General features: G+C 31.7%; 1 protein-coding gene across 1 annotated transcript in view; it reads left to right on the top strand.

The window, feature by feature from the left end:
* Nucleotides 1–5,294, top strand: part of LOC143226728 (ATP-binding cassette sub-family C member 10-like) — a 73,361-nt gene extending 68,067 nt beyond the window's left edge. The window contains 3 exon segments of the mRNA XM_076458087.1: nucleotides 282–535; nucleotides 3,386–3,629; nucleotides 4,013–5,294. Of these exon segments, the coding sequence (XP_076314202.1) occupies nucleotides 282–535; nucleotides 3,386–3,629; nucleotides 4,013–4,261 (747 nt within the window). The 3' untranslated portion in view covers nucleotides 4,262–5,294.
* The last annotated feature ends 11,262 nt before the right edge of the window (nucleotides 5,295–16,556 follow it).

The following is a 16,556-nucleotide window of genomic DNA, read 5'->3' as shown; positions in this document are numbered from 1 at the left end:
GACGGCTGGTATGGGTATTAAAACATTAATTGAAATAAGGTACAGAACAATGTTTCGACCTTTTTAGGTTGTCTTTGGGTTAATATCCAAACCAGCCATTGTAAGAATACATACTAAGATTTAGTACAATGTCAGTACATGATTTTTACAGCTAGAAGCATGTTTTAGTTTGTACTCTTACAATGATCCAAACAAAATGAAATATTTTTAAGACATCTTTAAATTATATATTTTTGTATCACATACAGCAGAAATTAAATTTGAATGTTTTTATTTTTTAGCCTCCATTTTCTTGGCCATCTCAAGGCGTGATTACATTTTATCATGTTTGTCTACAATATCGACCTGGCCTACCTCTTGCTTTGAGTGATGTCAGCTTTGAAACGAAACCCTGCGAGCGTCTGGGCATTGTTGGTAGGACAGGTTCAGGAAAATCCAGCCTCTTTCAGGTTTTGTTCCGAATCACTGATCTCGCAAAAGGAGAAATCCTCATTGATGGAGTTGATATTTCACAGATTGGACTGCAAGAGCTAAGGTTCTTGTGATTGTGTTTTCTTTGTTGTTCATATATGTTTCTTTAAAGATGGAGAGGCTTTCGGGGCTTAAAAAACCCATAATTGGTAAATGTACACAATCCTGGCAGTAAAGCCTTTCTAGTTTCTTTTTGCTTACACGACATCAAAGAAGAAAAGATGGATGATTTATTTTCATAATTGGGGTGCTTTTCAAAGTAAAGTTGAAAACCTTTTGAAAGTATAAAAACTTCTACAAAATTATAAGTCATTTACTGGCATGCACAATTTATTGATATATGGTTTCAGGTTTTGGATGAGCAGACCCTTTAATACGCAAGCTTTGTTCATCGTTGACTGTTACTAAGATCGTAGATGATTAGGGTGGACAAGAACATCTTTGGGTGCACTCGATGTGGAGGGTACACGTTTTTTTTAGTGGATTTTATACAACCTTGCTGATAGTGGAGAAATTAAATTTGCAAAGTAAATTTAATAACATTAAGGTTATAATATGACCCTTAATTCTATAAAGAACTTATAAAGGGTATTTTGGTTTAAAAACACCTCTCAACTATATCTGCAGATACATCCATCAAAGAACAGTTCTCAGCCAAACTTTAATAATTAAGGATATTTAATGTATTATATTATATGGTGAAATAATGACAACAGGGTGTTTTGGAACATTTGAATGTAGCAAGTTTACTTTTATTTAAATAATTACCAAGTGTTTTAGGTTATGGCATACATGGGAAAATTATTTTTTTAAACACAAAATCTTTGTTACTAAAGTCTTTATTTTCAACTTCATAAGTTCTAGAAATCTTATACGCATCATGGAATGGTATATTGGTAAAGTAGTGTAATATATTTATTTGGTTTTAGTCTCTGAAATCACTGATATAAACTTTGTATTAGAATTACTTAATATTCTGAAAATGGAGTGAAGCATTAAAAGTATCATTGGTATTTAAGTATGGCTACTTTAGTAAGTAAAACAGTTTCTTTAAATGTATCTTTAACGATTTCATTTTAAAATAATTTTATACTTTTTGGTGGTTTTGCTTGCTTCTTTTGTTTAGTAAATGTTTAGCAGGTAAATCGTGTCTGTTTGTCTGCGACCCTAATAGATCTGTAATGTGTTTTCATTATTTACCATAAATATGTTTTTGAACATGAGGACATTTATTCAAGGCCTGTTCACTACTTCTCTCTTTTATGCAAAAATTACAACAGATATCATTAAAAAATGAGTTTACACAAATTTACAAAACTTAACATTTACAAATAACTATGCAAGGTATGAATTGTCAGTGATCTTGGTCCTGATTTCGAGGTAAGTCATGTTTAATTAAGAACAATAGATTGTAGAAGAAATTACAACTGGGAAATCACTGCCACTTGGTGCTTTCAAGACGTAATGTGAGTGTTTCTACTGACAGTGAAAACACAAGAGGTTACGTATACTTGTGAGATGTAGGTTAAAAACTCTAAGTTGAAATAAATCTGTATTTGAGGCAATCAGTTTAGGCCTAACTTTACAACGTATAATAATACAGAACTGAACAAACTAACTAGCAAATTTACTTTATTACTATGTAATGATATGTAAAAACAATAATCATCTTTGTTTTCTCTAACCTAACTTCCCATATAACTCACCTCATAAGATATATTACTCAACTGTATTCTAAACAATTGTTGTAGGCCTAGATTTACAATATATGGTAAAAATAGCACTGAACTAATCAACCTGTAGTTTTACTAGATCTTTCAGTAATTACTTTTCTCTCTTTAGCCTAAATTTCCATGTAAAGTACCTTATAAGTTACTTGTCCATTGAACAGTTGAAATAAAAACACCAAAGGATAGGAAATTGGGCTTCTATTTTTTTTTCTAAATGTAATAAACATTACAATGTGAGAAAAATACATACAGGTACCAAAACTTTAAAAGAAAGACATACTGTATTCAAGAATTCTATCAATATGAAAATAGATGAGGGGTCCAGACTTCCCCTCCATGACCTTTCTCATATCATCCTGTACCATTGTGTCAAGTTGTGCTGTTTTGGTAGTTTTCTTTCAAAATTAGAAGTGGGGTTAACTTCTCACCACCTATGACCTTTCTCATGCCATCTTGTATTACTGTATTAAATTTGTTGCTAATTGATCAAGAAACATGCAAACTTATACATATTGACATGTATTTATTTAAATAGAAAACTGGAGAGTGGAACCCCACATTCCTCGTGACCTTACTTATTTCTTCCTAGATGTCAAGTATGGTGCTGATTTATCAATAAATGGGGAAACCTATAAGGAACAGATATAAAACGATACATATATGACTACTATATATTTTTTCCCAGACATATATGCTTCTTTGTTTAGTAGATATTACTCAACTGTATTCTAGATAATCAGTATTGGCCTAACTTTATAGTATACAGAAAAACCAGCAGGTGTACTAGATCACTAAGTTAAATGTACACCAGAACTGTAATTTGATCTGATCTTTCTATGTTAACTTGAGTAACTCACATACGTGTAGCCATAAAGATGTTTAATGATGATTGAAGACTGAATACATGAGCCTACATGGAACTTGTATCCTTTATTTAATAATTGCCTTTGATGTTTTATAGTAGCTCTTAACAATATTACTCTTTGTGTTAAGATTTGAAATTATTTTCAAGTTACTAGTCCAAATTGGTGATCACAACATGGCAAGAGGGTTGTTTATAGCAGAAAATTGTGTCTTCAACTTGGTCATTTGTAGTGCCACTGCTAGAATGATAAAATATTATTATAATTATGATTTTATTCCTGGTGTATTTGACAACATTTCACCACTCATCAATCTTTCAGATCAAGACTGGCAATCATTCCTCAAGATCCCTTTGTGTTTAGCGGAACAGTTCGAGAAAACTTGGACCCCAGAGGGTGGTGTCAAGATACCGAACTTTGGAGAGCTTTGGAGCAGTGTCACTTACACTCCACAGTGAAACAAATGGGAGGCCTGGACATCGAAGTTGGTGAGAGAGGACAACGGTTCAGTGTAGGACAGAGACAGCTCTTGTGTCTTGTTAGAGCTCTTATATGTCAAGCCAAGGTTGGTTTTACTTCCACATTAATGACTACTTTTAGGTTACATTTTAGTAAATGAAGTTAAAAGGTAGTAATTATTTTGGTTATGATAATGGTTAAACAAATCCAAAAATTCTATAGTTAATTATATAGCAAACTTTTGAAAATATATAAATAAAAATTTGTGTTTAACCACAAATTGTTTAGAGATTGTATCATAATCTGCCATGTTGCAAAGGAAACACAGTTTTGTTATGCATGTATTTTTCTTTCAAGCCAGAACTTAATTTGTGATCTGTCTCTTCCTTTGTTCATTTGCCTAAAGGTATCTACAGCTATTTATTTAGCAAAACAGTAAAAAAACATTAAAGATTAATTAACTGAATTTTATCCATTTCTGTTTCCCAGATACTCTGTATTGATGAGGCAACTGCAAATGTAGATCGTGAAACAGATCGTTTGATCCAACAAACAATCCGCACAGCTTTTCGTCAGACAACTATTCTGACCATTGCCCATCGAATGGAGACAGTTATGGACAGTGAACGAGTATTAGTCATGCAAAATGGTAGACTTATAGAATTCGATTCTCCACAGGTGTTGCTACAAGATCCAAACTCCCACTTTTTTAGCATGGTATATGGACATCAAGAGTAATAATCCGATCATATTAATTTAGTGAATGGCCACCAACAATGAGAGATCTGATCAGGTTAAATTTGTGTATGGACATCAACAGTGATAATCTGATCACATTAATTTAGTGAATGACCACCAATAGTGAGAGATCTGATCAGGTTAAACTTGTATATGGACATCAACAGTGATGGATCTGATCAGTTTAACCTGGTGTATGGACATCAGCAGTAATGGATCTGATAAATGGTTGCTAACAGTGATAAATCTACCCTGATGAATTTACTAAAATAAAGTATTTCAACATAATCTGACACTGTTAGTATATGTTTTTGGTCTTTTGTAAAATTATCATTCCTCAAGGTAAAACAAATATAAGTATCCAAACATAAACTTGTTTTGGTAAAGCTAATTTTTTTACTCAACATATTTTTCTAGTTTTTTAATTATGCTTTACATTACATTTGACTTAAGAAGCTAAATAATTAATTTATTTAATGTTGAGTTGGGTTCCTTTGCTTAAAAAAATATGAGTTTTCGTGTGAGCGACAAGAACTTGTTATAATATCCTGTGTGCTATTGATTAAAGCCTGAAGAGAATAAACTTCAAGCACATCTAGAAATACTTAAAGAATACAGTATTAGTACAAATATAATTATTAAAAGACACATTTAAGATCTTAACAAAAAAACAAAAGGGAAAATGTTGTTAGTAACTATTAGACAGTTTAAAGAAGTGATCACCAAGTTATATCTGAAAAATTTCATGAATTACATGCTAGCTACATCAGAAATATTGAAAAAACGAATGGTTATGATACGTGTCTGTACTTCATATATTTTTTATTGTGTTACGTTATATTTTACAGTGTTATGTGCAAATTTGAAAGTGTATTTAGACAGGGAAGAATAATTTGCTTGTCTTTATATATTTCATGTTGTGTAACACTTTTTCAGTGTTAAGTCGAATGTAGCTCTGTTTATTTTAATGGGAAAGAAAGCACTGTAGAAAACTGTAGAAATAAAAGGATTTGGAAAAAAATCTTTAAACAGATTTATGACTAAAAGTTGTGATTTGTGTATCAGTCTTTTGACATGAATTTAAAGAACACTTTAAAGGAAACAAACAAAATTTTATATACCCTCAATCAGGGGTCACCTGCTTTAATCATTCACACCACTTTCCAGTAATGTGTAGTCAGTCAGTCAGTAGACACTAAAATAAGGTCACATAAGGGAAGCAATTCCTGTTGCCATGACTTCAGTAAAACACATGCCAAGAATCACAGGAAGAATTATGTACCTTGTAGGTTACAACACAACATTATGTGAATTTCAAAAGCAAGGAAAAAAATATTTTTTTCTTGATTTTTGATTAACTTAAAACAGAACGTTTTCAGGCACCCTGTGAATGTACATTTAGTACGGGTGTGTGTATATATATGAAAAATATTGTATATTTATCTGTGTTTGCTGGAAAAAAGATTATACATGATTGTTAACATGCACTGGATTTATCCAAGAACAAAAAAAGAGAATGAGTAGTGATATATCAGTAATTCACTTCATCATTATTAGCATAACTATTGTTGTCAACATCATAAAGATATAAATATATTGTTTTTAGGCTGGTTCTTTTAAATTATTTGGTAAAAATAATTTGGAGTCCAACCCACGTAATGATAACAAATTAGTTTATCACTTGGCATTTCTACAAGTTTCCTTTGCATATATAACATTGTATCTTAGTCCTACATTTACAAATAACTTTCAAATAGAAGTGACATGCTAACCGTGCTGTTGAGGTAATTTAACCTGTACAACTTCACAGCTGAATGATGAAGTAACAGAATATGTGCAAAAACTAACACTAACTTAAATACTTCACTAAATTGACATGTTACTAACATAAATCCAAATGTTTGATTCACTGATAACTTAGCTAACTGACCATATTTATAATTGATGTTTGTTTCTAGATGTTTCTCAAAGTTACTGTAGTCTTGTGATGAGAAATTTTAAACTTCTTGGGCCTAATTTTATCAACCTTTTGATGTTTACTTCATGCATTGTATATCTAACATCAAAAATTGAAACTTTGAGAATAGAACTTACAACAACATAAGTGTTCGAAAATAAATATGTAAAACAATTCACCGTATTAAAATATTTTGTGGTGCAATGCTTAAACCAAAAAATAGTGTGTCCACGTATTAGGAAAATTGTCATTTCAAATGTGGGTGGAAGTAAAGTGTTAAAATATTTATTAAATTTAAGTAAAATATCTGAAACAATATACTGTATGTAAAAAGTGTTTACAAGTAAAGTAATGTCATTCTTTAACTTGTTGTTTCTAATGCTTCCTCACTTCCATGTTATATTGTTGCTGTATAATAAATTCTGATCATGTGGCTGGTAAAAGTTGGTTCTTCAGTACAAGAATGGTGAATGTTTGGTTCATACATCTTTATTTGGATCTAAGTTGAGTTGTTTGTTTTAGTTCCTAAAAATTGTTTAAGGAACATTCCTTTTCAAAGTGATCAAGTGTTAACGACATGTTGATAAAATCTGCAAACTGTGTGTGTGTTAAATGTTAATAATGACACCAGTAGTGTTGAGGTACTAGTTCACACATTGAAAACAAGTTAATGAAATTAGTTATGAAGGAGGTACTAGTTCACACATTGAAAACAAGTTAATGAAATTATTGATGAATGAAGTAGTTGTATACACATTGAAAACAAGTTAATGAAATTAGTTATGAAGGAGGTACTAGTTCACACATTGAAAACAAGTTAATAAAATTAGTTAAGAAGGAGGTACCAGTTCACACATTGAAAAGAAGTTAATGAAATTAGTTATGAAGGAGGTACTAGTTCACACATTGAAAACAAGTTAATGAAATTAGTTATGAAGGAGGTACTAGTTCACACATTGAAAACAAGTTAATGAAATTATTGATGAATGAAGTAGTTGTATACACATTGAAAACAAGTTGAAATAAGTATTGAATGAGGTAATAGTGCTCACATTGAAAACAGTTTAATAGAATTAGTAAGGAAGCAGGTAGTGGTGCACATATTTTAAACAAATTAATGAAATTAGTCCTGAATAGGTTAGTACTTTATGTATCGAAAACAAGTGAATAAAATTAATTATGAACCAGGTACTAGTTCACACAAGGGAAGCAAGTTAAAGAGTTGGTGACAATAAAAAAAAAAAAGGAGTAATTGATATTATGCTATTTATATGTTTATTTTTTAATATATAATATTTTAAAGTCTTTATTTTTGAACATAAGGGAATATATTCATGACCATACTTACTACCCTACGAGGTAACCCACATTTAGTGTATGATAGTTCTATTAGGAGCTGTTGGTAAATGCAATTTCGCCAACTAGATATTTATGATACGGTTTGTTTTGAATTTCGCGCAAAGCTACACGAAAATTGTCTGCGCTAGCCGTCCCTAATTTTCCAGTGTAAGAGTGGAGGGAAGGCAGCTAGTCATCACCGCCAACCTTTTGGTTACTTTTTTTACAAACGAATAGTGGGATTGACCGTGATATTATAACTACCCCATGTCTGAAAGAGCGAACATGTTTGGTGTGACGGAGATTCAAACCTACGATCCTTGGATTACGTGTCGAGTACCCTAACCTCCTGGCCATGCTGGGTCCGATATTTATGGTGAAACGTTATTGCTAGCAGATGAAATCGGAGGTATGAACTTCCTTTTTGAATATACATGTTGCATAACTTATGTTGTGTTTAAGTATTTCTATTAACACGCACTCATGTTTGGAAGCACTTCTGTGACTGAGGATGTTTTCATTGAACAAAAACAGATGAAAATTATTACAAGAACCAGTCCAAAATAACAACATGCAACCTATCGCTAAATTTGAACTTTGAGACACAAGAGTAATAGTGTTCATATAGTGGATACCGATGTTTAAACCGATATCTTTTTTTTCTTTTTTTTGCCATATACTAACCCTTCCAGCTTGTACCTTAGAATTTGCAAATTGACGTACGTAGGCCTAATCAAAACATTCATATTTAAATTATTAAATTTTGCGTGCACTTAGCTAATCGGCCTGGCATGGCCAAGTGCGTAAGGCGTGCGACTCGTAATCCGAGGGTCGCGGGTTCGCGCCCGCGTCGCGCTAAACATGCTCGCCCTCTCAGCCGTGGGGGTGTATAAGTGACGGTCAATCCCACTATTCCTTGGTAAAAGAGTAGCCCAAGAGTTGGCGGTGGGTGGCCTTCCCTCTAGTCTTACACTGCTAAATTAGGGACGGCTAGCACAGATAGCCCTCGAGTAGCTTTGTGCGAAATTCCAAAACAAACAAACAAAAACTTAGCTTATCACATGATTAGCCTATAGTCATCGTATAGGCAGGTTTGTTCATACAAACTGTATTTAGGTAGAATTATAGCGATAATCTATTGCAATATGAAATTTAATTACTCTGTGTATATGGGTGGTGGTTGGGAGTTATACTAGTGTGTTTAGACAACTGAATGGGATGCTTCATACTAGTATAATTCATTTTCTGTGCTATCAATTCGTGCCTTTCTACCATATTAGGGACTGGAATGCTAACTTTAAGAAGTACGTTTTCAACTTACCCCTAAATTGTGGTACCTTACTTTCTTATTCTTATTTCAATTAATTTTTCTTCTTTACTTTGGAGAGCAGTCCTTTTCCCACAATCGTCTGCTGCCAGTGAAGGGTAATATAGATGTGGGATTTTGTGGACTTAAGCACCTACATCTCGCTCTCCTAATTTCTACTTCTATTACTATTCTTTGTTTATTATGCGAGACTGGCATGTAGAGGCTAAGATTGGTGACTACTCTCCCAAATTCTCTCGTCCATAATACAAGGGTCGGGCAACGGTCAGTTGCAAACTCTCTTTGTTAACCTGAAGATGACCTAGGAAGGTCGAAACGCTGTTCTCTGCTTATCAATAAAAATGTTTATACCCATACCAGGCGTTCTGGTTTTGTTTTGTTTTTGGAATTTCCCACAAAGCTACTCGAGGGCTATCTGTGCTAGCCGTCCCTAATTTAGCAGCGTAAGACTAGAGGGAAGGCAGCTAGTCATCACCACCCACCGCCAACTCTTGGGCTACTCTTTTTAACAACGAATAGTGGGATTGACCGTCACATTATAACGTCCCCACGGCTGGGAGGGCGAGCATGTTTATGCGACTCGGGCGCGAACCCGCGACCCTCAGATTACGAAGCCCACGCCTTAACGCGCTAGGCCATGCCAGGCCCACCAGCCGTTCTGAAATACATTTTGTTTCAAGTGGATTTTCGTTATCAAGAATTATTCCACCAGTTTTCTGTGAAATAACTCTGATATGTCTTTCATGGTAACTTTTTATCATAGTATTATTTATTGGTTTCTCAATTGTGCAATTTTGTTGAATTGTCCAGTTAAATTATGGAACTAAATTTGGTGGGGATATCACTAGAGTAATCTAGGAAGGTCTTGTACTCTCAGATAGCAAAGCAGTAGTGGTAATAGATGTAGCCAAATAGATTCTCCTGTTCCGTATATTGTACTAAATGATATTTTAGGTTGGAATTCTTCGATAGATGTAAAAGGAGGCGTGATTGGTTCAGTAATTGCATATACCAGTTAGTTTTCCAAATCCTTTTTTCTTCTACTTGTGGCCCTTTCTCTTTTTTGAACATTCTTGCTCGTATAACTTTTATGTGCATCATAGATACGTTTCTGTATCTCACTTTTGATCTCACTGATGTCCTTTTTGTAATTCAGTTTTGATTTAGTACTTCTTCAATAGCCTCACTGATTTTGTTTTCAATCAGATTTGTTTCTGATTTCCTTTAACAGTATGTTCCCTTCTTTCAACTCTTCTTGGTCATTACCTAATTTTCTGTTTAGTTCCTTTGATGTTCACTTTGTTCTTACACTGTTTTATTGAATTCGATAAATTTCCAATCTGGCTTCAAAATGTCATCTCGAAATTGAAAATTCAAGTGTAGTTAAAGTTTAATTTTATCTTAATCAAAATAATCCCATTGCTGTGACGCGTTTTTTGTTAGACTTGTTCCTTTAAATTATTTGGTGAAAATAATTAAAAGTTTAGTCTATGTAATGATAGTAAATTAGTTAATTTCTTCCCTAGCATTTCATAGATTTTGTATTAAGTTCACAAACAACGTTTTCACTTTAAAAGAGAAAGTTACCGCCTTGTGGCAGTAAGACTAGCGTACAAATAAATTTAACTGAACAATTTAATGGTTAATCGATCGAATAACTGAACATATGCAATAAGTAACGTCGCTCTGAATACTTCATTAATTTTTTCTATCACTAAACGACTAAAACGTGACGCAGTGCTTCACTGATTCGTAATGCATCCTTGTTTCTACATATTTCACAGATTCTCAAAGAATAAAATTCACGAACATTTTAGGTATTCTATGCATACATACGTTTATGAACTTTATAAATCTAGCGTCGTCATTATGTTAGCAAATACCTCTAGCAAACAACCAAGTTAAAACAACAAAACTGTAAATTAGAACGTTATCTTACAACCCTTCAGCAACAGTTGTAAAGTTCATATCGCAAAAAAAGATCACAAAAGTCCGTATTAAAAGCACGACTACCTTTTATGGAGAAACCCTTATTTCAAGGAACGGTTGAATAATATACAAAATACTAATTCTAATAAATTTATAATAAATATAAAAAAAGGACAACGAAGTTGTTTTGTTCAATGGCCGAGCAGATATTAATGAAAAATATGTTACTGAAAAATTTAAAAAAGATAAACTTACATTAAATGATTAAAATCGTAGTTAAAAAGCTGCAAATATGTGTTTTTTACTGAGACAACTAATATTCTGTTAGTCGAGACTCCTTGTATCCGAAGAGGGTAATTACATCAATTTTTCCTCTGTTGAATTTCTCAGTTAATGGTTCGTCAGATCCCATCTTCTTGCTTTTTTCCTTTAAACTTGGAAGTCATCACCTCCATCACCGAAAGCCTGAGCCTTCGCTTGCCTCGAAGCCCTCCAGACATTCACTAAATATTATCAAATATTGCAATAAGTAATAACAGAACATTTTACAGACTCTGAAAGACGAAATTTCTTAGCTTTTTCATACATTTTATTTATTCAATTTCGTCATTATATTTATCTCTTTAGCTATCTATAAAGATTTCATTTATTTTTTTATAAAAATTGCGCGAATTGGTACGACCAACGTTTATTTATAGTACCATACATATGTTAGGTTATTGAAGAAATTAATAGCTTGTAAGAAGTGAAATTACGTTTTTTTGCGTACAGTTGATTTCACTAAACTCGAACTTGCCAGATGTTCCTTAGTTTTATTTGATTTTTCTTTTGTGTGCATTAATACGAGCCATGACCCAGTTTTATTGAAGATTCTTACTCACGATATTTCGAAGGAAGACATATATTCTGCTCATTTCACAATTTCAGCTTCCACCGAAACCAATTATTTCCAGAAACGTGTATTCCAATCTTTTTAAAGACGTTTAAAAACGACTAGAAACGCAAAGCCTTTTAATGAAATTATTTTTACTACTAAAGCGCTGACGTGTAGAAATGATATTTACAATTGGATATTATGTAATTGAAGCATAATGAACTAAGAGGCTAGTGGCTGCTTTTAAGTTGTTATGGAAACACGAATTTGTCTACCAACTATAGTATCGTATTGTAGTCGTTCTGTGGTAGGGTACATATTGTTATGATGAATTAGTCTTAACATGTAACTTAATAAGAAGTGTATGATTAATTTAAAATTCATGAGTTTGAAAACAGAGCTCAAAAATTTTCGTTCAGAATATTTCAACCACTAAGGAGACCACATAACATCTGAGTTGACTTATAAACCCGTCTAATGTTGTAGAGCTGAATTTTATATGTTTATATAGTCGTCAAGTCACCGAATTTACCCGAAATATATTTTAATTTTTCAAAAGGTTTTAACGTTATAAGGTTTAAGTTTTACGTGTAGGATATTTTTAATTGTTTCATAAAAGTTTTGACGTTATAAGATTTATCAAGTTTTATCTGGGATATATATTTTTAATTGTTTCATAAAAGTTATGACGTTATAAGATTTATCAAGTTTTATCTGGGATATATATTTTAATTGTTTCATAAAAGTTATGACGTTATAAGATTTATCAAGTTTTATCTGGGATATATATTTTAATTGTTTCATAAAAGTTATAACCGTTTTTTATTATTCGAAGCGTTCTTTTTGATTATGTAATAAAAACAAAAATACAAATTTCACACTATTTCATGATAAAAAATGAATTTTTTCTACAACTACAATTTCTACAAGATATCTTCACCTATCAGGAATTCATACTATTCGCTAATGCAAAACTTTCACTTGCTAATTTTCTGTCGTATGAATGATACTTCTCGTACCACTATTACTTCATCACAAACACAAAACTCAATATTTATACCCTGAAGTAAATCAATCAGTAATATAATGTAATAGGTAAATAAATAAATAAAACTGTTTACTGTACATTAACTTACTTTTTATACGGCTCAATCTTTTAAAATTTAGGAACAAAAAAAATGTTAAGCCACTACAAAAACGTTACGTCAAACTTCCCTCATTCCACATAACAATACAAACATCTAAAATAAAAATATACAACGTTATACCTTTACTTTTACAACACATATTCTGGTGAAATCACAGAAATAAATGACAATTTATTTTCTAAAAATATAAAACAATATCTTTTAGAATAAAGCACGGAATATTTATTTTTAACCCGTTATTCAGTATTTACATACTAGATGTGTTTTCACTCCAGCAAATAAATCAGCTACCGACGTTATGTTCATCTGTAAAAAAGTTTCATATCATAACTTATGTACAGAACTGGGATTCGATTTGAATGCAATAGAACCTTCTAGTAACGAAGCTTATACTCACGTTAAAACCGATATAGAAAGTATAATGAATAAACACATTTCGGTTTTATGAGACTCTGGTGCACATTAGAGAATATCAAATATTGCTATACTTGAATCATTTCAAACTTTCATGATACATCATACAAATACAGGTTTATTGGTGGGAGGAAAAAGCTGTGACTAGAGAATTTGAAATTCTGACAAGTAATAATCTGAAATACATTAAATAATATTCAAATAAATGTTCTAATATTACAAAAAGACAACTGATATCTTCAGTAAAAGAGAGAATTAAAATAATTTAAAATTACAACAATATAAACGTTTCAATAGTCCAGTTTGAATAAAAATAGATATTTGATTTCAATCATCTTTACATCAATCCTCCTGTTAATAAGATTACAATTTTTTATCACCAATTTCTAGATCATTTAATAATTCTGTTAAATTTCTACTCTGTGCCAGTGAATAAAGAACTTCATACGACAATATCACTTACGTAACCTACAACTGTTTCACATTAACTGTATTCGTTAAGACTATATGTTTTTACTTGACTGTACATACAGTTGTGTATTTTGACCAACTTGTCTTCCAACAGATAAAGGGTATTCCAGTACGAGGGAACTTTGGTAATAGTTTACAGATTTGTATTTGTTTAGACTAGAATTTTCATACATTACAAAACTTAATACAATTATAGTAAAGCTTTGTATATCAGTCATGCTAGCAGATATATAGATGACATTCTTATACTGAGTTATGGAAGTATTCTAGACAATATTGTACAAAGTTACCCACCAGAGCCCAATCTAGAAAAAAACAAACAACTATTTTACTAAAACAAATCAAAGAGATACCAGCGTTATTAATAAAGCATTCAAGTTTAAAGTTTCCAGCATGACGCTTTCAGTTACGAAGTTATAAAGTTATCATTCACAGTAATCCAACCAAGTTATGTTACAGAGTTTGCTACTGTTAGATTATTAGATACAACAAAACTAATTACATTTATTTGTCACTTTCGTTATTAGTGTTGATTATAATACTTCTTTATTAGATACTTTCATTTTAGCATTTATTATAATATTTTTATACTTTGCATTTATTAGTGATGATAGTGTGATTATATTTTTATTGGATGCATTCATAATTAGTGTAAATTATATTATTCCTTCATTGGATACTTTCATTATTAGTGCTTATTATACTGTTTTTTATACTTTCCATATTAGTGCGAATTATATTATTTTTATTGGATACTGTCATTATTACTGATGATTATATTACTTCGTTATTAGATACTTTCATTATTAGTGCTGATTATATTATTTATAGGATACTTTCCTTATTAGTGTTGATTATATTATTTATTTATAGGATACTTTCCTTATTAGTGTTGATTATATTATTTATTTATAGGATACTTTTATTATATATATATGTATATGCTAGCTCACCTAACTTAAGATTATTGACATGGGAGTATGACCCGCAAATCTTTTATCAGTAGAGAGACAGGCGTGTCTCAGGTTAGGGATCATGGCCCAGATATTTCCGAGAATTGATTGTTCACGAGCTGTTACCATAAAAATTCACTCTGCATCTTGAGGTCATAGCTGCGTTATTAAAGTGATTGTCAGTTCACATTACTCAGTCAGACAAGAACAACTCAATAATTGGTGGTGGGTGTTGTTGACTGTCCGCCTTCCCTAACTGTAGTTGTTAGTGCAAAATTATCGATAACTGTGTGAAGGAAGCCTTTTTTTAAAATTGAAGTTTATATTAAGATCTGAAACAATTAAGCAAACTACCAGTCAACTACCAAGCAAATTTATCTCAGTATATTATAATATTATTGAAATTAGTCATTGAAAACATAAATGAAACAAGGGGTATTTGTTTTCTTATAGCAAAACCACATCAGGTTATCTGTTGTGCTCGAACAGCGTAACAAATATATCACTTCTACAGTTAGAGTTAACTAGATTTATGGTAGTCACAGTTTAAACGTATTTCCACAATGAGTGTAAATAGCTTTATTTACGTAGTGTTAAGATAGATTATAAGGGAATATGAATTTTATGCCTAGCAATAAATAGATCGGACAAAAAATGAAAACAAAATTCAGCGTGGTTACTTTGCGCTTGTACTTTACAATACGTATAATGAAATGCAATGAAAAATAAAATCCCTCTGCATATAATTAACACAAGATGCATTAACAGTATTTTAAATTATAAAATAATACAAATAAAAACTTTATAGTAGTTGATATATGTTAGAAAAATGAAACTTTTTTAATAATGACATATGACACATATTGTTGAGATATATACGAATACAGAACATTTGAATAATGAAAAATTAACAAAGATCATAAGTAGACACACACAAACGCATGTATGCAAAAGATGACTTTAACTAGATCAAGTGAATTAACTTGTTATGCATGAGATGAAAACCGTTTAATAGAAAAAATGGCAGAGAATGGTGAAAAATAGATGTATTAACCTTTTAAAAAAGAAACGTTAATAGAATTACAAATTACACATGAGAGGAGTATCTTTAATACTGAAAAATACCATAAAGCAATTGAACTCTCTTAATGAAGAAAACATACTTTGCTTTCACATAACATTCGTGACGTCAACCTGAGTGATCTAAATATAACCAGTGGCTACTGCTATTTGGAGATCCATTTTGACCCTTCCAGAAATGTATGTATTTTTGGGAGGTTAAAGTTTAAACTTAAAATATCGTGTACTTGGTGGAGGTAAGAACACCTCTGGCGCCATAATGCCCTTCAATGGGATATCTGTTAAAAATATTGTGAATTACATTTACTATGTATGCTGTACCAGTGTGTGTTACTTTATACTCATAGGAACTCCTTCATTGTATGTAGACTGTATATGGGCGAGAATGTGACAAGTACCTAATGGCATCTTCATAGAGTTCTTCCTACTCACGTGATGGACAGAGCACAGGTGTCCACTGTGTACTTTGTACAATACAAACAAGAAGCTACTAAGCTAAATCCAAGAAGTGATTCTGTTGAAATGTTTAATAATATATTGCATCAGAAATGTTCTTAAGTCACTCAGAAAGTAAGGATTTTTAACTTCCTTTCAGTTATTGCATTTTTAACCACACCATCATTCCAGCTTATGAAAGAAATTAAGTGCTAATCATAAACATAGAAGTTATACCATGAAATACTATCTGGTAGATAAGAAGGCTAGGGTTATTAAGTCCTTTCAAACGAGTTTGTTTTGTTTTCACTTATAGCTACCATATTCAGTGGTGCAAGTCGTTGATGTAACAAATATTACATAATGTAA

The sequence above is a fragment of the Tachypleus tridentatus genome, chromosome 9 (genome assembly GCF_004210375.1).
Source record: "Tachypleus tridentatus isolate NWPU-2018 chromosome 9, ASM421037v1, whole genome shotgun sequence".
In the NCBI taxonomy this organism is placed as follows: Eukaryota; Metazoa; Arthropoda; class Merostomata; order Xiphosura; family Limulidae; genus Tachypleus; species Tachypleus tridentatus.
The sequence above is the reverse complement of the archived record's forward strand: the minus strand, read 5'-3'. Positions and strand labels throughout refer to the sequence as shown.